Source organism: Dermacentor andersoni, chromosome 9 (genome assembly GCF_023375885.2).
Source record: "Dermacentor andersoni chromosome 9, qqDerAnde1_hic_scaffold, whole genome shotgun sequence".
In the NCBI taxonomy this organism is placed as follows: Eukaryota; Metazoa; Arthropoda; class Arachnida; order Ixodida; family Ixodidae; genus Dermacentor; species Dermacentor andersoni.
Genome location: NC_092822.1, coordinates 24,094,513 through 24,122,431, shown reverse-complemented (window position 1 = coordinate 24,122,431; position 27,919 = coordinate 24,094,513). Strand labels below are relative to the sequence as shown.

The following is a 27,919-nucleotide window of genomic DNA, read 5'->3' as shown; positions in this document are numbered from 1 at the left end:
TCAGCACCCTGGGGGTAGATGCAGCATTGGCTAGTTCAATGCCTCTGTGATTGCTGCGGCTGTCACACATCAGCGCAGCCTTGAAAAACACACGCATTTTTGTTTCTTTTTATCAGTAACACTGTCATGCCTGGCCTTATTGCAACACAGCACCAGCAAATTTGGTTCGCATGCCATCATAATTATAGAGTTTACTACAATAATTACTAGAGGGAACTCTGGCGCTGTGAGCATTCAACCACCATGGGAATGATGGTTAGCACATTGATTTGACTAGTCTTCGTGCTTGTGGCTTTAGACGTTCTTGTGGCTTCATTTATTATGTTTCATCTGTCTTCAGTGGCCTAATTTCTAAGTATTCGATCCTTTCTTTAAATACGAAAGTCAATAATATTCGGCGAACACGCATAATCGCTGCTAATTGCAGTGTTTCTGCTTGTCCGTGCGTACGTGGCGTAATGGTTTCACTATCGGGCTTCTGTGCTAAAAATCGTGTGTTCCATTTCTGCCATCAGACAATTTTAATAATGTTTACTTAATTATTAATGCAGTAGTTTCTTGAAGTTAAGTTTCCAAAGTCACGAAGCTGTTTAAAGCCAGAAGGATGAAGTTTAGATAAATTCGTGTACTAACCATGATTCCCATGCCAGCTGAACCCCCAACTTCCGTAGACACTAGCGCCACAGCTACCTCTAGCTAATTGCATGAAACTATGGTCATAACGTCGGTGACACCAGGCTGGTATTTCATGACCAGACTTTAATACCAAATTAAAATTCCTATAAGCATTTCTCAACCTTCACATTTGCTAAGCATCAATCCTTTATGCATAAGAAACATGTGGTGGAGATCCCGCAACTATGAAAAAAAATGTGTCTGTAGTCTTCCTAAGCGCGCATTCTCGTGCAGATGGCCGTCAGTGGCAGTGTGAGCTGTATGCGCCTGTGGTAGCTGAGTGCACCAGTCTGGTTCAGAAAGCCAAAAGAGTGGTGGTGAAAATGGTCAAGCAGGATCCCAACATCGACTGGCAGCAACTTGAGGTAAGCACGGAGCTCTCCACAGAGGAGTTCCCAAGAGCTTCTTCAACTTCACTCCATTATCTGTTCACTTGTTGTCATGCCTCCACTTCTGGGCATTCAAGCCTTTCTCAACAGCATAATCATGCCTGCGCTTGATGTATACATCTCAAAGCGTACTCGACCACATGTCTGCGTTGCTGCCCCGGAAGGACAGCATGTTCAAAAACCAGGAAATGCTAAGTGATTGTAAAGTGAATGGCAGAGGATGTTACTGTCGGCCGACACACCTGACATAGTATTGAATCCAAGTTCAAACTGGCCAGGAGTCTCAACTGAATGGCCCAAGCAGTAGGCAGAGTCTTGCATTCTGTGTTGTGTAATTGTGCTGAATTGGTGCCACTGTGCACAGCAGCCAAGCATTCTTGATTATACTAATTATTTAATTATTTATTGTGTACATATTGTCTATCCCATATTACATAACAGCATACCTGCCAATGCTCCCGGATTTTTAATAGAGTGTACGAATTTGGGCTTACTCTACAATATTACTAACGTTTCATAAATTTTTATGAGAATAAGTTATGTTGCAAAAAGGTTTTGCTTGTTTGTCTTTGAACCGTCTGATGGAAGTCTTCTGATGGTGAAAGCACGATGAAGTACTCGCTTTTGTTTATTTGGACTCAAGTTCGTGAAGCAGCCAAAATTGGCAACAGCAAAGTTGCCAAGAAAGTAACTGTAATCTAAAAACAGTGTCACGGTCGCTTGCCAGCTTTTTGCTGTCCCTAGTTTGCTGTTGCTGCTCACGCACTGCACCGAAAGGTAAATCAGTGTGCTAATAAAGCGTGTATGTATTCCACAAAAGGCAGCATATGCTCATGCCAAGCTATAAAGAAAAATTAAATCTACTCCCCTCACCCTTATCGCCGTCGATATTGTGTCCTCAGGATTGTTGCAGATTCTAAAGTTCGCATGTTGACAAATATGTAATAGGAGAAACGAAAAGTAAAAGAAAAGTATAATTACAAAGTCAACAAAGGCATTGCATAATTGAAGTAATGCAGTTTTCATGTAGGCATGAAGGAAAGGATTCCGGCTAACACCTAAAGTAACACATTGATCAATGCCGTAACACACTCGTGTGAAAAAATTTACTTGTAAGCTTGGGGAGACACTACAAGACACAGGCATTCAATTCCCTCCCGGCTGCAAGTGCAAGGCATCCATGTCATTTTCAGTTTACAAAAAAAAGTAGCCACTCAAGACACCAAGCCACTGCTAATAGAAAATATAGAGCATCAAAGACAATAATGAAATTTCAACAAAAGGATAACTTTCTGTTCGTGTTTGCAAGGCGAGTGAATCGATCTTACCTATACCCCTTATCATACTTAGCAGGCAGCACTACGAAGGCTTAAGAAACGTTTTTCACAGCTTGAATTCATGACCGCAAATAGTGTCTTAAAGATATAGGTATGTACCAAGTAACTTGATATAAAATAAAGTCTCAAACTTTTAGGAGACAAAATGTGATGTGTCTTATTGATTCTATTATACAGCAGTCGCGATTCTAAGACAAGGGTGCAAGTTGAGTGGACCCAAGAAAAAAACTTAAGTATGCACACTAATATAAGGTGATTTAGAGTAGCCGATGGATTAATCAGACTCGACAGGGATTGCCTGAAATAGTGAAATGACACAGCCAATGGCAAAATGTCAACCATGAAATAGGGGGTAAGGGAGCTTCAACACATGGAATGCGGGTTATATGTGAATTTTGCATTACAGTGTGGCTTCACGCCATTGCGGCGCGTGCTGCTGCAAAGTGACACAATAAAGCGAAATTTGCGCTGCCGTCAAGGCACACCTAAAGGCAAAATTAGCATATAACCCGCACTCTGCCTTTATACTGTTCTTGGCATATAAGGCGGGGAGTAACTTCGAGACTAAGGATGCTGGGAAAGAACCTCAGCTTATATTCAAATATATTCAATAAATAGATGTCGTGGAGCTGAACTTAACTACCACTGAACGAGCAGGTGAGCGTGCTTCTGCAACCAGTTGCCACAATATAAACATAGTGTGTGTTATATTGTAAGTGCAAAAGTGCACAAATAATACACCATTTGATGCAACTTTAATTTGTAACGTTGAGTTGTTGCAATATATGAAGCAGTTATTCCCTAGAAAGCGTTGCAGATAAGAAAACAAGTGCACTGTGAGACATGTGGTGCGAAACTTCTATGACTGCATTACTCGCATGGCATCCACCGCAATGCCTGATAATGATAGGCAATGATAAATAAATTGTAAAGGTGTGCATTCAACAGTTCAGCAGGTAGTGTCAGGCATAACCGAGAAGTCGAGCAACGCAGAGCAGGGGCAGCTGGATGCCCGAGTGGCTTACACTCGTGCCAAACACTGGCGTTCTGGCTGTTTCAGTGGCTGCACTTAACACATCAAATATGATCTGACTGGCCTTGTCCTTGTGCCCTTCTTCAGTACAAAAGAAATAAATAATCTAAATGGATAATGAAAACCGGTCTACAAGTGCACTACGGGTAATGCATAGAGCCAGGGTATCCTGTTCTCCTATAGTGAAACTAAAGAAGAAAAAAAGAGAGAGAGAGAGAGAGAGAGAGAGAGAGAGAGAGAGAGGAAAAAAACTACTGTTTGAACGCAGCTGTGTTAAATGACTGAAAAATGAGTATGGGAGCATGTCACTGGCCCTTTTGTTCACAAGTGGAAATGTACGTTAGCACTCATTCTCACCTTTGCTTTTGTTTCCGCCTTGCAGAAAGTGGAAGGGGTGCCGCTGTCGCTGCCGTCTTCTGATGAAGAGTCGAAAGATGAGAATCCACCTGTGGAACTTGTCAGTCCCAAGTACGACTACTACGAGAGTGGGGTGAGCCCTGTGCTATGTTTTCTCGCTGTGCGCTTTGTGGCGAAGGGCAAATCGATTACGACGGAAAGTCGGGTTATTTGTCTTGGACAAATGCAGGTAAATCACGGGGCACATTGTAGACAAGGGACGACAGCAGAAACCGAGAAGCACTGTGCCCTGCTTGTCTCGTTTCTGCCGTCGTCCCTTGTCTGCAATGCACTGCGATTTGCCTGTATTTGAGTAAGTTGAGAGGCTGTGAAGTACGTTGGGGTCGTGGCTTGCTATGTTTAGCAGTACTGTTTTGACAACATGGACTGTGCCAAAATGTAACGTGAGTGAACATCATAAAAACAAACAAAAAGAAAACAAAGGCTTTGGTTTCAATGAAAAACATGGCACTGAACAGCAGGAAGCTTGGTAGCGAATGTCAAAGCAGCATGGCTTAGCAATGCCATGGTGGTGGCTACAGCTGCCAGCAGATCGGCGGGTGAGAGTGGTGGTTCGAGGCTGTGAGATAATAGAAATGGTGGCGATGGTGGCTTCAGTTAATGCTGTTTCAGACCTGCAGTCCCGGCAAAAAGTCAGGAAAATTGGATGGCAAAGGGTTATGCGTCCAAAATTTCAGACATACATTAGCTCTATGGGGTAGGTGGCGGGTGTCTGTAAAATTGGGCATCCGAAAAATTGGTTGTTAACTGTACTGAGGAAATGTTGACTGATCTTGTTGCCTTTTAATGACACTTAGGCAGATGACACATGCAAATGGTGGTTGGCATGTGATTCCCAGATTTTCAATACACCAACGGGAAATTCCTGATCTCAGTCATGTCCGGGTGCAGTGCTGTTTCGCAGTGTGTTCTGGGTCATTTCTGGTGCAAGGTATGTTTCTGGTAACTTCTGGAAAGAGATGCGTGGAGCAAGACATTTATGACGGCGCAATTTGAATAGCTTCCGCAGCGTCGCCTGCTGTGTATAGAACGGTGTACAGGGGTGTGACATTGTCCAACATTTTCTTTGTAGCTGGCTTTAAGGGGGTTATATAATGCTACCTTTGACAGCAATTTACTGAGCTTACTGATAAAATTGAGAGTGCAAGTATTGATGGTGGCATGCACTGTTGCCGTGCTGGTCAATTTCTTTCACAGGCAAATGGCGACACGGTCACAGTCACACTGTTTGTCAAGAGCATCTCCAAGGAGGCATTGGCTGTGGACTTTGATGAAAAGGGCTTCCTGGTGAAGTTTCACACCAAGTATGTGTAGTTTGGTTTACTGTGCACTTAGTAATGCTGTACTGATATACAGGGTATAATGAGGACAACATTTGCGAAAAACTTTTGTGTTGCGAGGAAATTATTAGCACAGAACTTTTTCAAGGAATTTTGTGTGAAAATGATTTTCTTATTTGTAATTGGCAAAATTGAAATCGTCTTGACACCTTTAGTCAATCCCTAATGTCGAGCTTTTAATTTTCTGTTATGGAATTACCAATGTACGAAAAATTCACTGTGCTAATTAACCCTGCAATGTTCAAACACATTTCAACATCAAGAAAAAATTAGAGGAACTTGTTTACCTTCATTTCTGGCCATGAAGAGTACACTTGTGGAAAAGAACAGTGAAATGTTATTTGAGTGTAAGGTTTTTAATTAGTATAGTAACTAATTATTCATTGTTTGCTGAGCTATATAAACTGAAAACGCGCTCCAATGTTTCAAAAACACTAGCTATGCTACTATAAGCTGTGCATGAAGTTACCTGCTCTTTGCTCAGAATTTTGAGGTATCAAACTCAGCGTAACAGAAATATGTTGGGCATTACAGAGTTGAGATAGTAATAAGGCTTAAAGCAGTGAGTAGAGCTAATTATCTAAAACAAAACATAAAGTGAGTTTTTTTTCAGGCCGTATCAACAAAACCTTGTGTTGTATTTGGATAGCTGGCTTGCAATTTCTCTCTGTGTTGCCTAAATTTTTCCTTGAGAAATCAAGATGTGCACAGTGGTAGCACATTCGCTCATTTCTTAATAAAAACCTTACAAAATCATAGTGCAGTTTCTAGTGATACCAAGTTAGTTGCTAGTTCAGTGTTGTCCTGTGTTTCCTGCCTTCTGTCTTTCTCGTCTTGCACTGCCCATAATATTTTATACCCCACCAAAATGGATAATTTCCCACAATGCACCTAATTAAGTTCTGTACGTTTAGTTTTGCCCCCATATTAGCAATGCCACCCCCCCTACATACGCTCTATTTTTAGCAAGCTACGAATTTCAGGTCCTTGGATAGGCGGAGTTTTCAAATGTTGGACTTTTGGCATTGACATTTTCGGCATTTATGTGAAATTTCTGGACAGTTATAGTGCAATAACGTCTTCACTGTTAGAGGTGCTCGCACTGCTCAGTGCTTGCCTTGCATCAATTCACCTGTTTCAGGAACACTAACACTGAGTTTTTGGAGCAGCATGGCGCATCAGAGGAGACAACGTTCACGTGGCGCGTCAACGTTAAGTAAGTGCACGTTTTTGGTATGCTCTCGGTAAATTTGTGGCACGAGTTATGCTTTTGCGGACAGAATACGAGACTCGTTGCAGTGACATTACAATAACCAATTATAGTTGTGCTGTAAATGATGCGTCATTGTGACATAATAATGATATAAATAAGGACATGTTGACGACAATTAATGGTCACTGTGATGCTGTAATTTAATTAATAAAATGTCTATAAAGAGGTTGGATTGAAAGAGTATATATCAGCTGGTATTACACCTGTAATCTTGACTTCTGCAAAGTGACTCCCCCTGACCAGCTGTGCCACTGGGACATTGATTGAAATGACAAAGGCAGGCAAATTGCTATATTGAGTAGCCCATGTTGCTGGGCTAGTCGGTTTCTACTGCACAATTTATGCACTCGCCTTGTCCCCTCCCCTTTTTATTTCCATTTTGTGCCAAGTCTTAAGGGCTGCAATTGATATTTGCCCACTTGTATTGCAGGGAAGCCATACGACCAGAGGATTGCCGGTATCGGCTAAGCCCATGCAAGCTGGAGCTGGTTCTCAAGAAGAAGGTGGCATCGCGGTGGTCATCACTCGAGCCGACCCCTCCTCCCAAGAAAATTGGTGAGTCCATGAGCTAGTACAGCGAGGTCCTCCTTCTGGGACAGTATTCTAGAATAATTGTCTGAATTTCCCAACACACAGTTGATAATTGCTGTACCAGAGGTGTAAATGAGAGAACTAGGTTTTGCATGACTGTCCTGGCTGCGTTCTGTTGTTTGGCAAACAGTGTGTCGTGGCAAAAGCGAAGAACGTACAGAGGAAATGATCAATGTAGCTCTGACAGACTCACTTGGTAAGGAATCTAACCAGCCCTTTAATCCTTGACAAGAAAAAGGCCTTTTTGCAGAAGCAACAAAAAATAGACGATAGGACAACATGGTCTTACTTGTGTCTGTCTTGTTTGTGCTTCAATGGCTCTCCCAAGTATCAATCACCTTGCCTGACCACCACTACTTCTGTTTGTGTGTCCTGTGGCTTTCCGTCGTCTGCTAGCAGAGCCAGTGGCGGCTCCCAGCAACACATGGGTACCTGTGTCGAGGAACGTGCAAGGCAGGACGCCACTGACCAACGTGGCCCCCGTGCACCAGCTGTCGCAGAGCGCGCAGCCCAGTGTCCAGCCCGCTGTGCTGGACTCTTGCGCTGGAGATGCATCAACTGCCTCAGCCGCTCATGTTGACCCACTCTCAAAGGTATGGAGGGAAAGGGAGCTTTTTTCGGCATTGTTGGCTTAGCCAAGGAATAAAGGAGGCAGGTCACAAATAACATATTCACTTGATTCTAATGCACCTTTGATTGTGATGCACATCCGTGTTCCGTGAAAAAAAAAGGGGGGAGGGAAATCTCCCTAGATCGTAACGCGCACCTGTTCTTTGGCAGGACCTAAAAAAGGGAAAATCCTTTACCGTACCACACACCTCATTCTTTCATACAGAAATACAACTTTCTCACATTTAGAAAAACAAATATTTAGTACTCCCAATACACTAAAGTTGCAGTTTCGCCCAAAAGGTGAAGCATCGATTGCGGTAGCAAATTAGTAGACTGCTATATGAAAAGCAAGAATAGTAGTTTTATCGGCCGTGTATACTTTTAAACACTCGCTTACTAACTAAATTAACAATCATGGCGTCATGCGCGCACTAGCAAACATGAACACGTCTCACTCAGTGACTGCAGAAACTCTTTTATTAAAACGCTGGAGTCAGAAAGTGCTGTAATAGGAGCGAGCTAGTTGACCTTTGTGCGACTTCTCGCTTCAAAGCGAACTAAGCGACAAGGACACAGTTCGGTGCGCCTAGATGCATAGACCCTGTCTCCTTCGCAGATCTATTTCAAGATCGCGGCCGTGCGGCTGCGTCATACGCAGCAGCTACAGGAGTAGAACGCCTCTTCTGTTTGCGCCACTCCTGCACGCAAGTTTCGAGAACTCTGAACGCCCGTGGTGCGACGCGATTTTCGTCCGTCTCCGCACTCATGATCACTTTCCTTTTAATCGTGGCATCGCGTGTCTTCGCAGTCGGCACTCCTATGCTCACAGAGCAAACGCAGAAAATGGGAAGACAGACGGTGGACTAACCTAAGCACACATACTACAGCACATGGAGGAAGCTACGGCAGCTAGGCTCGAAACGTATACAAAGCGGCCATCTTGAAATGTCGATGATGATGTGGTAACACAGATGTAGGGTCGTACTCGATTCTATCGCACACACAATTTTCAGACCCATCTTATCAGAAAAAAAGTGTGTGTTAGCTTCAAGTAAATACGGTAAAGCCAGTTATAACCTTCATTGTCATCTTTGTTGTTGCTTGTCGTCTCTGCAGAAGGTCATCAACAAGCTGGAGGTGCGGCCGCCCCCGGCTCCTGCAGCTGTGGTTGCCCACGGCTACACGGGCCTGGACAACTTGGGCAACACCTGCTTCATGAACGCTGTGCTGCAGTGCCTGGCCAACACCCGGGAGTTCCGCGACTACTTCCTCAGTGCGTGCAGCTCTACTGTTCACCAGTAAATTTAACTAATGCTTGATCACTCGCAGTGAGCCACCAGTCTGAGTACCAGGCTGTGATTGTTGAAGTGTTGCTTTTAGAATCATTGGTTTCCATTTTTAGTAGTGCATTTTACGGCACTAGCTGTTACAGGATGACTCTCCTGTACGGCGCTTCAAACTTAGCGGGCAATGTTGCGGAAGTTGCGTTAGGATATATGCCAACTAGCACGAATGTTTCATAACGCTTAGAATTTCGTAAGGCTTACGAATTTTGGCTCGTTTAACAGTTTCACGAATTGCATAAAGTTCTTTGAAAAATACATTCAGATCATGAATAAGTTTTGCTTGTCGTTCTCCGTGCCTTCCATTGAGTCCTCTGATTGTGAAAGCACGGCAGAGTGGTACTTGCTTTGAGCAACTTTATAGAGACGAGTTCCTTGCGAAACTGGCAACAGCAAGTTGCCGAATAAGTTTTTGTGATCTAAAAAACAGTGTGGCCTGCTGTGGTGGTGCACTGGCTCACACGTGTTGTGTGTTTGCAGCTGCTTGTGTGAAGTGCCTAAGGTATATTATTTAATCGTCGTCAATAAAGAATTTGTTAAAAAATGCATGGCATCCTCCTCCCCCCTCGTCTCTTTTCGTCATCGTCTGTATAATTTTTAATAAATTTTAATGTTCACAGGTTGGAAGGTATGCACAAGTAGTGCAGTCCCATAGGAGTCCCACTCTGCACATTTTGAAGTGAAAGTTGTTTTTGAACTGCAGCGCTTTTTGCAGGATAACTATTAGTTCGTATATTACAAATACACTTGTGGGTGTAAGGTTGCATCAAATCAGGCTTTATTTGTGCACCTCTGCGCCAGTCGCAGAAACAGGTCGCTCTGCTTGTACGTTGGAAAAAAAGAAAGGGTTAAGATCTGCGATGCCTTGTGTGTGATGATTTTGTCATATTTTGCAACATAAAAGGATGAGTTGTTATGCCACATCCAGTTACATGGCACATGCATGGAATGACAGAAGGTTGAGCTACTGGTAGGGATTCACGGTGGGCAAAAAGTTTGGCGTAAAGAAACAGAAGATGTGAGCACAGTCCATTTCGCTCGTGTTGTGTCCATGTCTGTATGTCTTTTTTTCTGGTATGGACACACGCTTGCATCTTTTCTTCGCATGTGATGCACTAATTTTTGGTCCTGAAAGCAACCAGTGAGATGCCTCTCTAGCCTTCGTAGTGTAACGTGTTACGCATGAGGCAGAGTGTAGTGGAAGGAATGTGTAATGGGTCGATGCGGCGCTGTTGCAGGCGCCACCTTCCAGGGCGAGCTGAACCGGGACAACCCCCTTGGCATGCACGGAGAGCTGGCCGTGGCATTTGCCGTACTCGCCTCGTGGCTGTGGTCGGGCAAGCAGCGCTCGTTTGCGCCTGCCCGCCTCAAGAGCCTCATCAGCATCAAGGCGCCCCAGTTCACGGGCTTTGCACAGCACGACGCCCAGGAGTTCATGGCGTTCCTCCTGGACGGACTGCACGAGGTTAGCCTTCCTCTCCCGACAGTCTCTTTTAAGAGGAAGCCTTGCCTCATGGCCAACCTGTTGCAGTAACCCAGTGGCTATAGCGTTGTGCTGCTGAGCTCAATGTTGTGGCTTCGGCCCCAGCCTTGGTGGCCACATTTCAAATAGGGCAAAATGCAAGAACACTCACATGCGCGTTAAAGAACCCCAGGTGGTCAAAATTAAATCTGGAGTCCACCCACTACAGTGTGCCTTGTAATCAGATTGTGGTCTTGGCACATAAGACACCAGAATTTATTTTTGCCTCGGAGGCCAATTGTGCTCTTACTCTCAAATGTGTGAACTGCAGAATACCTTCTCATTGGTCAACCACTGAATCAATTTGAATGAAATTTGCTGCATTTAAAGGAAAGAAAACTGAATCCGTAACTCAGCACCAAAACCAGATATCCCAGTTCTGTAAGCTCACATTTGTTAATGCACTTGAAACATTACAAATGTGGTATATGGGCTTACAGCTTGCATGAAATTGTTACGTTCACGAGAGTTTTGCAAAAGTCCTATGCACAAATTTGTGGTACAATGCAGAGCAGTGTACTTAATCAATTCTGTCCACTTTAGATGTCTTTGTATTGCAGTTTACAAATTTGTGATATCATTTTTGGCTACTGAGTAGTAGAGTTGTAAACTTCACCCTTCAGTTAATATTGGTGACCTGACTAGAAAAACCTGCTTCCTACAGTCAGTGGATATTGAGCTTTTCTTTCAAAAGCAACAAACCTCACGAATCCAGTTCAGTGAATGTAGAGAAAATCGTTCTTCATTCTCATGTGTTTTTATGCGGGCTCCTATCTGTGAAAAAAAGAAAGTGAATGGATATGCCTGAAGTGGCAATGAGAGCTTGTCAATGAGTTTCTCTATGCGCATGCATATGACCTGGTCAGTCTATGTCAACTATTGCCATGCTTTCACTATAACTGGTCAAAACTACAATCAGTGCTTGCACTAAATCTTCATCCTATAGAAGCTTGCAACGAAGGTTGACCACGTTTTACTAGCCAAACAATCGGGGATTTTTTTCACAACTGTCATTGTCCTCCACCAGTCCCCTCATTAATGCCGACATCAAGGATGGAGTTGGCACCATTCGAAGCAGCTTGCTGGTTCTAAGTATCAAGAATTTGTAACAGCAGACAGCAAAGTTGCTTGAGACTGTTAATATTTAACACGTAGAGGTGCAAATGCTGGACATGCAAAATGCAAGACAGACGTACAAATTTGCAAATGCAGTCTTGACAACTTGACGGCTTAGCTTGGCTTGTCCCATGGTTTGAGCATGGTCTACGAATACTGAAATGACTACACTATTTTCATTTTCGAGGAAGTGTGCTGATGACATAAAAAAGTAGCACTTATCTTGGTTGCTGAAACAGCAAGTGATTGTGCTGGCAAAGTCAGAAGTATGTAATGGCACACTGTAAGCTGCTCGAAATTTCTGTTGTCCTTACGCATTACGTCATGGAATGGCACACTGTAAGGTGTCCGAAATTTATGTTGTCCTTACACATTACTACGTCTGTGGGAAGAGTGGCAGTCGGACAAAACTGTCCACATATAAGTAAGCATGGCCAAATCGTTGATAAGCAACTGGATATAGACTAAAAATGTCTTCGAATTAGAAACAAGTTGAGCTAGCCTGTGCTCAATCAGTTTACCGTTTGATTTAAAATTTATGGGACATACAAATTGCGAAAGAAGAAAAAGAAAGAATGAGAAAAACTAAATAGGCTCGAATTTGATAATCTTTAGTTCGTTTTTCTTGACCTGCATGATTATCCGATAAATTAGAAACCTCATGCCTGGAAAGTTTACCAAACAGCATCAGTTCAGTAACATCGTTTTACACATTCAAACTAACTTTTTACATTTGAACATCAATTACAATAATGCTAGAAAAATTTGTGTCCATGTATATTTTCTGTTGAAACTAACTTCTGATTTAAGTTTTCTTGATTGCTTTGCACATTTTTCTTGCAGCTTACTAGTGATTTAGAGCTGTAGTATTTATTACTTTTTCTCCATTTTCTATGACATGTACGTCTTATTATGTTCTGTTTTAAATAACCATTTCATTTGTGCACCTTCTCTGTGTGGTCGTTCGCAATATTCTGATGCCTGTTTCTTAATATCTATGGACTCATTGGACAACTCTGACAGGAGTTCTGGGTTCCTGCTTGTATATAATCTTTTTGTAATAACTTATGATTAATAAAGATTTTATTTGACTTGACAGAGCAGGAAGTCGCACATCGTTGAGCCCACTTCTCGTAAACCTTCATGGCTGACTGCATGTGCTGTTGAAAAAAATTGATAACGGGACTTTCTGTTTCTGCATCTAGGACCTCAACCGCATTCACAACAAGCCTTACGTGGAGAGGGTGGAGTCAAATGGCCGACCAGACAGCGTGAGTAACTTTTCCTGCTCTACCAGCGCCGAGCTGCTTCACAGTAGGAGCTGCAACTAAGCCTTTATTTAAAATATATATTTATAGGCTCTTGCTGTTTCAATTCATATAAAGCACTGTAAGCCCTTGGGTGTTATGAAAGAGAGCACCCTACCCTTGAAGTTCTCCTAAGCACCCTCGAAAAGACTCTGTAACTACAAAACCTACAACCACCGCACAATCTCATTTGTTGTCCGGATCCTGTTTTTTTTTTTTCTCCAGGTGGTTGCTGACGAATCTTGGAGCAACTACAAACTCCGCAACGACTCCATTGTGGTGGATCTCTTTCAGGGCCAGTACAAGTCCACCGTCATCTGTCCGAAATGTAACAAGGTATGCGGGGTGCAACTCTCTTGGACAACTTTCAGGAATCTCGCAATTCGTTTATTAGCAATCATATGTAACACATGTATGTGTGCGTGCTGATTTGCAGCACTTTTGTACGATGGACAGGCTTTTAAAAACATGTATTCTTTCTCACCATATTGCTTTTATGTGATTGTGACTCGCGCAAAACTTCCAGACTGGTCATATTGCTTATGTTTGAGTCCACTGCTGTCACCTGCTTAGCTCCTAAGGGCTATGCTTTAATTTTTTTTACTATTATAGCTTATACATTTTGTTCCTTTGTATTGGATTAGCACAAATGGATACCTTCAGGAAACCCACATACCTTCAAGAAACTGTGGTAAATCACAAGGCTTAGATTACGTATGTTTGACAAAGAATTATTCTTCACAGACACAGGGATAGCATTTTGAACACTTTCTGCAATTTCTTCTTGTGCATCATGCTAAATTTCGCACAGGATGCACAACATGCGGGAGTGGGAATTCTGCGCCGATTGCGCTGTTTCGACACTGGGTATTCCCAGTTTCGGTGGCTGCACGTCGATGGGGGTAAAGTGTAAAACCGTTTGGATGCTTAGATTTAGGTATCCATTAAATAAAACCCGGATATTTTTAAATTTGTTGGGAACCCTCCACTCTGACATCCCTTATGACCTTCTGTGCAGTTTTGGGATGTTGAACATCGTGATTTGATCTCGGCAAAAATGCTCCGCTTTGTTCGCAGGTGTCCATTAGCTTCGATCCTTTCCTTTACCTGACGGTGCCGCTGCCAAAGAGACAGCGGGTATTTGTGGTGCACTTTTTTGCCCTCGACCCGCAGTCCGTTCCGGTCAAGGTTGGTGGTCACCTTGTAGCCTGCAGAGTGCACTTCCCTGCTCGACAGGCCTAACTGCTTCCTTATTTACAGCTTCGGGTAAGGCTCAACCAGGACGCCAAAATCCAAGACCTCAAAGAGGAGATCTTCAAGAAGACAAAAGTTTCCCCAAAAAATGTATGTCCATGACAAGCTTTGCTGCCTATTGTTGTACTGTCCTGGACAGATAAAGTACCAATAACTTGGAGCTAACTAGAATGCATTCTTCTTTCTCTGCTCTTGCCAGTTTGTGTAATGTTGGCATGATTTTGGTTTGTGCACTTAGTGTGAGGCCAATGCTATCTTTGGCCTTCAGATAAGTAGCAGTGCAAGATTGTGTTCTCCGGTTAATATTTGCAAGGATGTTCTACATTATTTTTTTTAATGTTCTCATTCATCCTTTATTCGTCTATGCTTGTATAGCTAACAAATGTTCCCTTGTGCCGGTGATGGTTGTTGGACATAGTAGGCCTACATTGACCAGTGTTGCTCCTGTGCGAGCCTTTGGGTCAGTGGCTGCTGCAGTGTCGTTCTGTTTCAAAGGTCTCGGCTGCTGGCAGATCATTTGTTTCATTTCGCTGATGGCATTGTAAGATAGCCGTTTGAAGCTTGAACGTAGCCTGAGCCCCACATGATTGGAGTGAAACTTTGCTGAAATTGAGAGCATATAGCACCACCCAGTAGAAATGAAAGCTAAAGTAAATGCTTCAATTTGCTTGAATTGAAACATTTCTGAAAATTTTGTGAAGCCAATGGACAATGCAGCCAAGGAAAGCATAGGGTGAAATAACTGTTTCTTAATTGACATGTAAAAGTAATTGGGAAATAGAAGGTCTGTTGCCGTTGTCGTGCAGGTTAACACTATCATGGCTAGATAGGTGGGTGGCATTAGAAGTGGCTGTAGGCTAGAACGAAGACATGCAAAGGTGAAATACTTTTTTTTTTCCTTCTTTATTGTGAACGCAAATCCATTACGTGCAACTGGAACTCGACTGCATTATTTCAATGGTGGTTTCAGCTACGCTTACTGGAGGTCTACAACCGGAGAATTTACAAAGTGTACGGCAGGGAAGAAAGCCTCATTGGTGTGACCCCGAAAGACCAAATCTTTGCGTAAGTGTCTGAAAGTCTTGCTTGTAAGTGAAATGAAGTGCACACCCATCTTGATTTTCAACTGTTGGGCGAGTATAATGAATACCGGGATAAATAAGTTATTATGTTGTTTCCCATTTGCAATGCAACTTACACAAAATTTCGCTGCAGTATCACTCAGTGCCGCACGAACGCTGAGGCAGACGCAAGCGGATTGCAGAGCATGATCACGCACTGGAACACGCTAGAAAATGGCATAGTTTCACCCTTTTTGTGCAGAACTGCACGACATGGGAACAAGCAGACGAAACTGAAGTACATCTCTCTTGATATGGTACAAAAAAAAAAAAAAAAAAAAAAACAGACGCGCGACATTCGGTTTGCAAGTTTTATTATTTCTCTCAACTTTAATTCATCTATTGAAGCAACAGATCAAACAAATAACTGCTGTTGCCAGAGACAGAGTGGTTCTACTCTGGCGGTTGCTGCTTACGGCGCGGCCGCTGTATCTTGAAAGTGATCTGCGATGTGGACAAAGTGCGCCCAGTGCCTGTAGCTTCATATGCGCTGTGCTTTCGATGTTTAGTTTGCGTTGAAGCGAGAGACAGCGCGAAGGTCAATTCGCTCGCTGCTGCTCCCGCGCTTATCTTCATTTCCTATCGCAATCGATGCTTCGCCTTTCCGGCGAAACTGCGACTTGCTGTTCTCTTTTTTTTTTTCTTGTCTTTTTTTTTTTAACTTTGGACGTTTGTCACTCACTCTTTGCAACATATTTGTTATACATCGCGACGAAAGTTTTGGAAATGAGGCGTTTCAGATATTACAGACCACGAATAAAACGGACGTTTTTTCCCGGATTATCAGGGCCCGCTGTAACAAGAGCCAACTATCTCCGCACTTGTGAATTGCCACTGACTCCGACTACAAACATTTCTTACCTAAATTAAACACGTGCTGGTTATATGGTTAACGTGTCACAAAAGCTGTAGCTCCATCCATGTAACTGTAGCACACGTTGGAGTCATTTGTGGTACATCAGTGACACAGACTGACATGGAACTTGAGTGCTGGACACTTTTCTCCAAGCACTTGGTTAGGTTTGGCGAGGGCCGATTGTGGCATCTGTGCTGTTTAGAAATCTTGGCGTGCCATGTAACATACAAAACACTGCAGAGTGTTCTTAGATTGTTCTGTTGTTGCACCTCTTCACCAGGTTCGAGGTTCTGGACAAGGAAGCTGTGCGGGAGCGAGTGGTGGAGGTGGCTGTTGTGCAGGCAAGTATTATTTTTTCTTAGGGCAGCAAGTGAGGCTTCCCACATCAAAAAGATTTGGTTTTGCTTATTCTTTCCCATTCATTTTGATGGGAGTGGAATGCAAAAACATTTAGTGGACTTAAATTTAGGTGCTCATCTGGAGCTTCGCCACTTCGGTGTCTCTTGTAGCCTAAGTGTTGCTTTATGCTGTTAAACCCCATTGGCCAATGATTAACCCTTTCGCTGTCACTGACGTACCGGTACGTCATCGCGCTTCCCCCCCACGGTGTCACTGACGTACCGGTACGTTCTCTATCGTGCGTTCAAAATTTCGCGCCTGAGCGCAAAAACAGGCGCTCCTGGATTGGCCACGCCATCTGTTGACTCTTTCTACAAGTTCGTATATTCGCTCCGACCTGTGTTAACCCATGTATTGAAGAGTACGGTGCGACTGCCACTCCCCACTTTCTCTTTGCTGAGTGGCGCGGTGGCTCCGCGTTCGCTGGATCATGCGTCGCGCGCGTGCGGTTATGGGTTCAAGGGTTGTTCTGTAATCTCCGCTGGTTTGAAGGTTTTTATTTTTCTTCTGTTGGTGTGCCTGCTACGGCGCGTCAAGTTCAGGCGCACGTGCCGTTGCCTCTCCAAAAAGGGTGACTCGATTGCTGCTTTCGCTCTCTCGCCGCACCCTCGCTTCCGACTTGCAGCAGTAAACGTAAAGCCCTTCGAACTTTGTTTAGCCTTTTTTCATCTCCCTCTGTCTTCTTGATCACGCAACGTCCCATTTCTCTCCGTTGCGCGGGCGACTGAAAGCGCATCCTCCCTGCGCGCGGTTACTTTCGGATGGCTCGGTGCGCGGGACCTTCGTCTGCTCATGGGAGCGGTGGCTGAATTCCGATTCAGAATACGAGCCGAGCTCGGATTCGGACTCGGACAAAGTCGCTTGAGACGAAGAGGGTTCCGCATCGTCAGATTCGGATGTTGAACAGATTTTATAGTCAGGCTGAAGATGATGATGATGTTTACTAACAACAGCTGCAGAACACTGAAATGTGCATATTGCATTGACTATGTTATTTGTATACCAATCATAATCAAAAATAAATTGCTATGTTCATTCCCTGTTATGCTCGTTCCCTGAAACCAAGCCGACACTGGGGGTGCGTCACGGCCAGAAACGTCCGACAGCGAAAGGGTTAATTAATCAGCACTGTTTACTAATTTTTGTAGTACTAGTACTACAGTCAGAGCTAGATATAATGAACTCGGATGTAATGAATTATCATACATATAACAAAGTAAAGTTAGAATGTTTCTCGCCGATGTCTGTGCGTTACAAATATATGCTTAAAACAAAGCTTTACTGTATTGTTATGTTCTAGCCCAATCACGGTGTTGCTTTGTTGTTTCTATATGCTTCTAAGGCTTCTGCATGTACTTGCACACTGTAGGCCCCTCATGCAATACTCCAGTACTCAAACAACTGGTGCCCAGTAAGGTACTTGTAGTAACAATAAAAAAAGATGCTTCTAGAAGCTTGCAAAGTATGTCTGGTTCCCGCTCCTGACCAGTGTCTTGACTTGGGAGAAACAAGAAGCATTTGCTAATATTTTACCTTAGATGCACGCTGCCGTTATGTCCTGGTTGTCAGCATGCCTTGCTAGCTTGGACAAGCTGCAACAATGCCTTTGTCTTCTCTGTGCAGAGGGCGCTGATGCCTCCCCTGGCGAACACCTGCTCATCCTGTGGCAAGGAGTGCGTGGCCGAAGAGGACAAACTGAAGCGTTGCACCCGGTGCTTCCGTGTGGGCTACTGTAATCGGTGAGGAGTAGGGCACGTAGTTGTCTAACTTTTCTCCGCAGAAACTTCGGAGGGGGTCTGACTAGGAGGAGCAGACATTGAGATGAAATGTTCATCTTAACGTATTTACTTGATTCTAAAGCGCACACTTCTTCTGAGTAAACCAATGTATGGCATGCTAGTTAGAATCGAGTATGAAACCAAAATTGCAATAAGTGATTTCCAAATCTCATCCCCCAGACTTGGGTACCACCTTCCAATCTTGAAGGCCATTATTTGCCGTACTGTGAGTGCCGGAAGCTTTTCTGCGAGCACTGGAAGCTTGTCATCATTGGACACTACACATATAGCTAGTGCCCAAATCACATCTCCAGCATAGTTGACATTGGGTACCAAGGAGAAGGAGCGAGAGCGGTACTCAAAAGCAGCGAATTTGTGTATTTTTGTGCCAAATTAGTTGCCATCATTAAAAAATATTATAACTCTAAAATCAAGAAAGACAATGCACATGATTTATGGTTCATAAATTCCGCCACGTCATGAGTACTCATGAGAAGGATTTTTTTCTTTATCTAGAGCTTGGAGGGCAAGTCGAAGCTTGACTTGTTACAAAGTAATAGTTGTATCACTCCTTACAGCCACAGTCTTGTGTAAGAATCGCCGTAAGCATGTCCAGCGCCACCTTGTTCAGAAGCTACGTCTTAGTTGAAGACATTTGTGGAAAAGCGCACCCGGACTCGGTGCTTCAAATGAGGAGACAGTTTTCAAAACACATTCCACGAGGTGGGCTAAAGAGCATGCGCTGGTAATATTTCTGTAAGTTGCCACCCCGTGCCTGAAGCCTACACTTTCCCGATCAAATGTACTGGCAGCCATTTGTAAATGCCGAATTTCAGACTCGTGCACAAGACGGGAGCATTCAAAGAAATGAAGTGGCATTGCCATTATATCAGCCTGTCTCTTTGTACTTCCTTGAACTTCTCGGTTGACAACATTCAGCCCCTGAAGTGCCGACAAAGCATTTGGCGTCTACATTCGCAGCTGTACTCCCATTTGCTTCAGGAACTAGGAGCAGCACTTTTGGACGCTCCTTTGATCTTCATCATGAAGGTTGATGAGCTTCTCACTGACATCTCCCAGATCTAGAGCTGAAGAAGCCTGATGTCGTGTTCGTTTGCCTGTACACAGCCGATCGCCCTGTTTCTCATGGTAAACTGTGTTATTTCAACCTTAGCAATACAGTGATAGTGATGAAGTGGTGCTTCTACTTTTAATTTATTGTGCTGCCTTTTCATATCGGCTCTGTTTTAAAGGGTTACTATAGAAACGTAGTCGGCCTTTAGAACAAACATTTGTCAATCGTGTTGCCTCCCTGTGCCTTCGTTTTAGAGCGAGGCTTTCCTAGCATCAGTCTCGCACATTGTTGTCCGTTTCTCCTTCTAGCCCTTATAGACTGCACAGCTGCACACTGAGGTCTGACATGCTGATCTTGTATTGGCTTACACGCTGCTTAATTCCGACCACACATCCTGCACCCTATCCGCACCCTTAACATTCATGAATACGTAACCAGTGGCGGTCGACTGCGGTTTTCGATTAAAGGTTGTGTGCTACGTGTTGTCTTAGTTCACTCATGTGATTTATGATACATGCACAAAGTAGCAAGTAATTTAAATGCGCGGAAATCGTCGGCATGTCTTCTTTTTGCAGTAGCAAGACCAGCTGACTTTGCAAATGACTGGTTGAAGGTACTCTGAACTACTGACCAATCCGAAAGAGGCAGTCGACTTCATCAGACTGCAGAATACCTTTTCTCTTTGTTGTGAATGGCGCCCCCTCGTAAGATCCAGACGGTTGCGGAACCAGAAGGAATGACCTTAAACCATGAGCAGGCTCTAATCTGTAAATACGTACTGAGGAGACTTGTACATTGTACACACCAGGCGTTTTCTTTCAATGCCCCGTTCTGCAAAACTAAGGAAGCTTTACTTACATGGACGGACAACAGGGACATTTTCCGCCTAATTTTGTTTTCTGCTAAACAACCTCTCGGCAATTTAGGAGAAGTGCAGCGAACGTCTTAATCTACCGGTGTGCAGGACGTGCCAGACCAACCACTGGCAACAGCACAAGAGTGCCTGCAAGTTCTACCCAGAGCTGGTAGGCCTGCCTTTCGTGCTGAGCATGCCTGCATCCCAGGCAACATACCAAAACCTCTGCCGGCTCATGGAGGCTCATTCGAGGTACGTTTTTACCAAATTTTCGTGTGTTTTCACAACCAGCGTGTTTGTGAACGAAGAGCACTGAGATACATAGTGCTAGAAAAAGAGTTACGGGCAACACGTTTTACTTTCCTGTTTGGCCGCATTTGTCAATGGTCATTGCCCAGCAACATTTGAAAACTTGGCCACGTGTCTTAATCTTGCCTTCCGAGGTGATTCGTGTCAGCGGGGTTTGGTGAAGTTTTCTTTTTCACTTGCACTGAATGTGATAGGAGCCACGCCACACCCCCATAACATCATGCTATGCAGCTAATCTGCAAATTTTATTTCTCGAATTTGTCAGAGTAGCTGTGCAATGCGCTGACCTTTACTCTTTTTTCTTTTTTTTGTTCTAGCAGTTTTAAGGCGGATTTCCAGCATACTGCTATTTTGGTTTCTTTCATTACAGAGAATTTTTTTTTAACATCTTCATTCAGTAGAACGCTTGGCATCCTTGTTTCCTTGACCTGTCATAGTGGCTCAGTGACTGTGGCATTCTTCTGCTAAACATGAGGTCGTATGTTCAGTCCCAGCCACTTGGGCGGCATTTTGAAGGGGGCAGAATGCAAGAACACCTATGCACCCAGACTTACGTACACGTTAAAGAACCCCGGGTGGTTGAAATTAATCTGGCTCCCCCGCCCACTATGGCATCGCTCAAGCCTCAGTGTTGCTTTCGGACATTAAACCCCACTATAAAAATAAAATTTGTTTCTTGCTTGGTTTTTTTTTTTTTTTAGAAGTAATAAAAGCTAACCATCATAAGTGCAGCTAGTCAACAAAGCAGTGAGCTTCTGTACAGTCTTGAGCTGGTTTCAGTGGCTGTCGTCGACAAGAAGTCTGGACTAACCAGCAGACAACCTTGCTCAGTGTAAACAATGTGGATCCAAAGATGCGACATTGCTGTGAAACTTGAATTAAGAAAGAGTGGCTGCAACCGTAAAATCATTTTGTGAAGTTAGAACAACAATGCAAGTACTATGCTCGTGGAATGAAACATCTTAGATTAGGCCTAACCATTATGCATCCTTTTGTTTCCCTCATCTCCAATTTGTGTTACATCGGAGTAGTTTTCGCTCTTGTGCTTGGATCAGTAGTCCATGCCACCCTTGTAGACCAAATGCATAGCAATATGACGCTGCAGTTTCAAGTAACTGCATTGGATGCTGTACTTCAAAATTTCTCTGTCACATTTCATTCCGTGAGCACTGTTACATGCATACTGCAGTTTTGCTACTCTGTGCAGCCTATATTGACCAATTATTATTTTCTTTTGTTTGTTTTACTCTTTTTGTTCAGGCATTCTGTGAATGTCTTCCAACCACCCGTGGAGTCTAGCAAGCGCACATTGGATGCAGCCACGGCTGCAGCTGCTTGCAACAATGAGGTGGCTGACACTAACCAGGAAGTTGAGATTCACGTGAGTGCTCGGCTTGAATATCACTTGCCTGTATTCTACCCTTGCCGAGCAACCAAGATGTGTCATTAGGCATGCAGACATTTGTGAAACTTCAGGGAGAACCAGTGATGATCTGCGGCACTATATACATAAGTAGAGTTTTTGTGTAGTGTACACAAAGTCCTCATGTATGCTATATAAAATATCGGGTCCAAAATGCATGTGCGCAGAATGCCATGATCAGCTTTGCAGTCTATGCACGAACTGTCTTTTGGATTTAGGATTACGTGTTTTGCCTGGCTAGTATAACAGCATAGTGGGCCAAGATTGCCTGCTTTGACCCAAACAGCCTAGTTACTTGCTTTTTGTCACGACAGCAAAACATGGGTGGTAAAATTAGCCTTCACTTTGTTTAGTCTCTCATTGAGGACAAAGTATTGGCACCATTTTGTCATCATTATTGAGTTGAGCCATCTGTTCTGATGCTCTCAGACCTAACAAAAGATGCCACCATTGCTGCAAAAGTGCTTTGATTTCTATATATCAGCCGTTGTCAAGGCATTTGGCATTGGCCATACATTTACCATGCGGAATGCTCTACTAAATGGCTCTTCACCCACCGTAGTTTCTTAGTGGCTTTGGTGTTGCGCTTCTAAGCACGAGATTGCGGGATCTAATCCCAGCTGCGGCGGCTGCACTTTGATAGGGGTGAAATGCAAAAAGACGCGTGTACTATACTTTGGATGCACATTAAGAAACCCCAGGTGGTCAAAATTAATCCGGAGTCCCCCACTACGGTGTGCCTCATAATTATATCGTGGTTTTGGCACACGAATCCCTAGAATTAAATTTTTAATTAGGTCTCCTTGAGGACATGCATATAGCGCAGCCATAGCCTTTTCGATTGCTTCTACTTAAAAACCCGGAACGCTATACTAAAGCTGTCTAATTATGTAACTAGAAATGCTGGAACTGTGGCTGGTTACATTAGTTCTCGCTTGTGGTTTTATGTGTGCCTGATGTTCCTTGTGAAGCATGGCAATTCCTATGGGGATCATTGAACCAGAAAGTGCTAAATGCTCATTTTTCCTCTAAACACCGACTAACCCTAAACACCAGCTTGGCCAAGGATAAGTTCTTCTGGTAGTCTTCATTGTTTCGTGTATTGTTTATTTCTTCTGGCTTGTGGCAAAAGCTGGCTTTTTGTGTTGTCAAACCTTGGAGGCATTTTGTGTGATATTTCGAAGTTTGCTAGCATAGTCTTGTGACCTGAGCTATATTAAAAGTAGCCGTAACTTGGACAACCCAGGCCGACGCCGTGAGCCAAGGTGCCGGAGACAGCAGTGGAGCCATGTTCACGGTGACCAGTGTGAACACCGAAAACATCGCCAGTAAGACTGACTTTGTCCTTGAAGATGAAGGTGAGCATTGCGAGGTTTCCAGTGCCTTTACTGTAACTGAAACAAACGGAGGTGACCCTAACTTCCTTTTGCCTGAGATACTTTTTTTTTTACTTGTGGTAGCAAGTTGGCACGTGATGTTCGCACTGGTTCCTAAAGCCTCTTGTGTCATTTATGCCTCCAGCATGTATAATCACGCAAAATTTTACTCGTAAAGGCAAGTTATACTTTGGCACTTCATTCTTTGGTTCGGGAAAGGCAGCAAGGTGAAGAAAAGATTACAAAAACTGCCGTGACGAAAGAGCAAAAGGGAGGGTTTGTGGAGGCGATTTATTGGTGCCGGCCAGCCATGGTGCCAAAGGTTCTTCTGAGCAGTGGTTAGATGCAGTCGCTCGTTCCAGGCATGCTAGCATGTTATTTATCTCTCAATACATGCTTGTGAGCTGTTGTCGTCATCACTAGCGCAGGAGGTTGTGGTCACGCTGCCACATGTTAAAGGGACACTGCAGAGAAACACCCAAGTCAGTGTAGACTGGTAAAGTAAAATTTAAAAGCTCTATTTTTTTTGTAGATTTGGTGGCAATAGGCTTGTTATTAGAAGAGAAATTGAATGAAAGTCTTAAATTTCTATTTCTTGAATTTGGCGCCAAAATCCCGGAATTGGCATATGTCAGTCTGATGTCACAAATTTCAAAGTATGTTTTTTTTTTGTAGTTTGGCAACTGTGGTGCAGCAAAACATCATGAAACTTGTCAAGTTTAGCCTTCAACTCTTTTTGAATTCAGTGTAGTCCATATTTACCAATAAGAATGTAACTAGGCCCGTACAGACGCCATCAAAATTACTGATGTCATGGCAAGCTGGTGCAAGAAGTGCAAGGCTGCATTACCACCAGTCTTTTGTTTTGATGCGTTAGCATCAGGCCTGTCAAAGTAGACAAAAGTTTACTGTGTGTGAAGCCGGTCACAAGGTAGCGGTAGAGAGGAGATGAAAGCTTGCAACTCTCCTGCTAGCTTAGAAGAGCGTGGGCAGTTTAGAAGCCAGTTGGAGCTGGGAAGAAGGGAGAGAAAGCAGCGCAGCTGCGAATGGGCCTACCAGAGAGGGAAAGGGTGGTGGAACTGAAGCATCGTCACCTCAGTCTGCTCCAGACCAGTGTCAGTTGCACTCAGCTCCTCGAAGAGGCAGGACATGTGTCAAGTGAGCTAAAATGATCTGCGAAGCTAAAGGGGTACGGTGTAATGCAAACATTTACCGCCAAATCGCCACTGGATGGATTTCTTTGTCTTTTCTGACTTATTAAGTCTGTTCTGAAAGTAGGAGTGGTGTATTTTGTATCATAGAGGGTAGTTTACTACCACAGCTCAAATAATGTTTCTCTCTAGGGTTTCTTTACAGTTTTAAACGGAGGAGTAACATGCTGTGAATTAGTGCTGCATAGGCAATTTTCTCTTGTGAAACTGTTGCAAAGGCTTAGAGCTAATGCAAAGTTTCTGTTCTGCCGCTGTTTTGCCGCAGTTTTCGGGCCATGCCAATGAACTTTCTATATTTTTTTTTCCTACCTGATCTCTGGTTAGGGAATGAGCCTTTGGACTTCAGTGGAGTGATCCGTTTGGCGATGGACTGGAAGAACGACCAGCGTCAAGGGAACTATGTCCTTGTCGAGTCTAAGGAAGTGGTAAGCAATTGTCTGGAAGACCTGGAGCTGCATTTTTTACCAATCAATGGACCACTCTGAGTATGCTTTGATTATAAGCCAATTATTTTCTTGTCAGATACTTTTGAATACATTGAAAGCTTACTGACAGTTCTAGTGCAGCAATGTGAAATGTACGTACAGAATGGAATCTATGCCTGAAGGTTATTGACTGGTACTGTAGCCTCTGCGAGTGAAGTCTCATGACTGATGTGCTTTGGAAATTTCTTTACACTTGATTTAGCTTTCAGCTTGTTTGTTCAGAGGACAAACGAAGTAGTGAAAACTTAGTGAGGTGGTAGCTGTGAGTGGATGAGTTTCCAGCCATTTCAGACTGCACTTTGCTCTGCTTTCAAGGCTATTGGCTGCACCATTAAATCTTGATATAACGAAGTCCGTAAAAACTGCGGTTTTCTTCGTTATATAGAAATTTCATTTCATTGAAATTTGATCTTTCATGCAAATAAGTTCACTTGCCGTTGCCGATCGAGTTTTTTTTTCTTACACGGAAGTGGCTGCAAAATTTTCTGAACTAATTCGGCAGTCGAAAGAAGCTAATCGGAATGAGAAAAACAATCGTTGTTGAATTTGAGAGTGGCCCCATGCGCACACTTGATCACGTTACTGCGAGCTTGCTCCCCCCGACCCCTCCCTTTTCCCCTTGCTTGCGCGGGAAGATGGCGCTCCTCAAGCTGCCATCGTTCTCAGCTCGCCCTCGCACGCTTTCACTCACACCTAAAGCATTCACTTCAAGGGTTGCCATAAGATATTATCGCACTTGAACTGTGTGCGGTACATGACGCCACTTCGCCTTGGTGGTGCAGTGTGCTAATTGAGAGCTGCTTTCTCAAGCAGCCGCATGTAATTAAATCATTTGACGATCTGTGGCTGTGGAACTTTCCATTTATTGCCTCAGTATTTCTTTGTGGCGGCAATGAAATTTTGTTGTATCGAAATAGTGCATAAACACTTTGCTATATTGAGGTTCAATATGCACTGGTGTTCTATGGACAAGGGGTTATAGAGAGATAAATACTTCATTATATTGAGGCTTAACTGTGTGTATATTTTGGGGACCTTTGTATAACATACATCTGCAAGTGCTGAAGCCAACAACTTTTGGAAGCTAATCCTGCTGCAACAATGTGCTCAATCTTTTAACTTTTGCAATTTTACAGGAGTACTCAATGTCCAACGACGACCGCGACATGTCCGTTTATGGTGAGCCTGCGTTCGTTTTCCTACATTACATGTATAACTGTTCAGTTAAACACCATACCAATCACTCTGCACTGCACAGTTTGTCAGATGTTAAAGCAGTGCCAGTGGGCTGCTACATGTGAAAGACAGAGGTCTTTGTTTAATGTGAACTGGTTTCATTCGTATGTTTGTGGTATAAGGGCTAAGTTTAGGGCTAATAACTAATTTGTTATGTGCAGTGGAGCACAAGGACAGCATGTTGAATGGATAGAAGTGATGTAAACACAGCGCTTCGTCACTTCTCTCCTGTTGTTGTACTATTGTTGTGCTCTAGCTGTAGACAATATGAGGAAGCTTTCACTCAAGCTGATCTCTGATTTCCCTGTCCACATACCTGTAAAATGTAGAAATACTCTCATGAGACAACTGCTTGAACAATTTGAATTAAATTTGTTGCATTTGAGAGAAAAAGATAGAATCTCAGCCACTGTGGGAAGTAACATCTTTATTTAGGACCTCGTACTTTTTAAAACAAGGACTGCTGGAAGTTGCTACGTTTCAAAGAAATTATTCAGGCATGAAGTTTGGAATATCCGTTACACTGCACCAAGAACATATATCTCAATTCTGTTAACTGCATCTATTAGCGCATCTTAAGTAGGCAGAAGTGAAGGACAATAAGCGTCATCATAACGATGTCATATCAGACACAAAAATATGTTCGTTATAAATTATATTCGTTATATATATTCATTAGAGGCATATATTTGTTACTGGCTGATGTCGGCAAGAAAAATGGTTGTATTTACTTCGTTATATTGTATAATTCATTAGGCCCACGTTCGCTATACCGAGGTTCGACTGTACGGGTTTACGAATTATCGAAAATTGTTACAAGGGTTTTACAAAAGTCCTACTTGCAATGTAGTGGTATATTGTGAGCAGTGTATGATACATCCATTTTGTTTGCTTTAGGTGTCTCGAATATGTGCAGTTTATAGAAATTGGTTTCTTTCTTTTTTTATTTCCGAGTTGTAAACTTGATGCTGCAGCTTTTGAAAAAAATATTTGGCTTTTAACACCCTTTATAATTTGATGGCTTTAACCCCTTAACTGCCATGACAAATTTTCAAAATATTTTAAAAGTGCAGAATTTTTCATAGACCTGCATATTTTGTGCCAGTTTTTTCAAAAATATTGCGCTACCGGAAACGTCTACTGCATATTTACTGGTCTTGTTGAAAAAAATATAGCAAAGGTCATTGTCTGATATTTATTTATCAAAACTACAAGAAACAGCACAATCACACATGTGCAAAAAGTGCAGAAAGTCCATGGGGAGTTAACGCGTCATCGGCATCAGAGGACGCTCGTTGTGATGACAAGTTACCTGTTTGTCGGCAGTTAAGGGGTTAAATAAAAAACCTGCTCCCATCTGCTGGCAGGTGTTACTATTTTTCTTTTTTTAATTTCAACAAACCTCGTCAAATTTGGTTTTGTGGATACCGAGCAGAACTATTTATGCTACCACGCATTTAGCTAGCTGCTCCTGCAATAGTGTTTGGTCTTAAAGGCCAATTGAAACAAAATTTGAAACTGTGCAAAAAGGCTAGATTCAGACAGTAAATACAAAACTGCCATGTGCAAAACTTTTTGTTTGAAA

At 43.2% G+C, this 27,919-nt stretch overlaps 1 protein-coding gene across 2 annotated transcripts in view; it reads left to right on the top strand.

Moving 5' to 3' along the window:
* The window catches only part of LOC126527302 (ubiquitin carboxyl-terminal hydrolase 19-like), a 44,474-nt gene that overhangs the window by 3,740 nt on the left and 12,815 nt on the right, over positions 1-27,919 (top strand). The window contains exons 3-22 of one of the 2 annotated variants that reach the window (XM_050175088.3): positions 910-1,040; positions 3,817-3,924; positions 5,049-5,155; positions 6,333-6,407; positions 6,895-7,019; positions 7,455-7,648; positions 8,784-8,940; positions 10,249-10,475; positions 12,854-12,919; positions 13,181-13,291; positions 14,033-14,143; positions 14,216-14,299; positions 15,180-15,274; positions 16,467-16,527; positions 18,209-18,324; positions 20,403-20,546; positions 21,864-21,984; positions 23,273-23,384; positions 24,938-25,038; positions 26,235-26,277. In XM_050175088.3, coding sequence (XP_050031045.2) covers positions 910-1,040; positions 3,817-3,924; positions 5,049-5,155; positions 6,333-6,407; positions 6,895-7,019; positions 7,455-7,648; positions 8,784-8,940; positions 10,249-10,475; positions 12,854-12,919; positions 13,181-13,291; positions 14,033-14,143; positions 14,216-14,299; positions 15,180-15,274; positions 16,467-16,527; positions 18,209-18,324; positions 20,403-20,546; positions 21,864-21,984; positions 23,273-23,384; positions 24,938-25,038; positions 26,235-26,277 — 2,289 coding nt within the window. Of the gene's footprint in view, positions 1-909; positions 1,041-3,816; positions 3,925-5,048; positions 5,156-6,332; positions 6,408-6,894; positions 7,020-7,451; positions 7,649-8,783; positions 8,941-10,248; positions 10,476-12,853; positions 12,920-13,180; positions 13,292-14,032; positions 14,144-14,215; positions 14,300-15,179; positions 15,275-16,466; positions 16,528-18,208; positions 18,325-20,402; positions 20,547-21,863; positions 21,985-23,272; positions 23,385-24,937; positions 25,039-26,234; positions 26,278-27,919 lie in introns of both variants that reach the window. The other variant, XM_072284448.1, reaches the window with a different exon arrangement.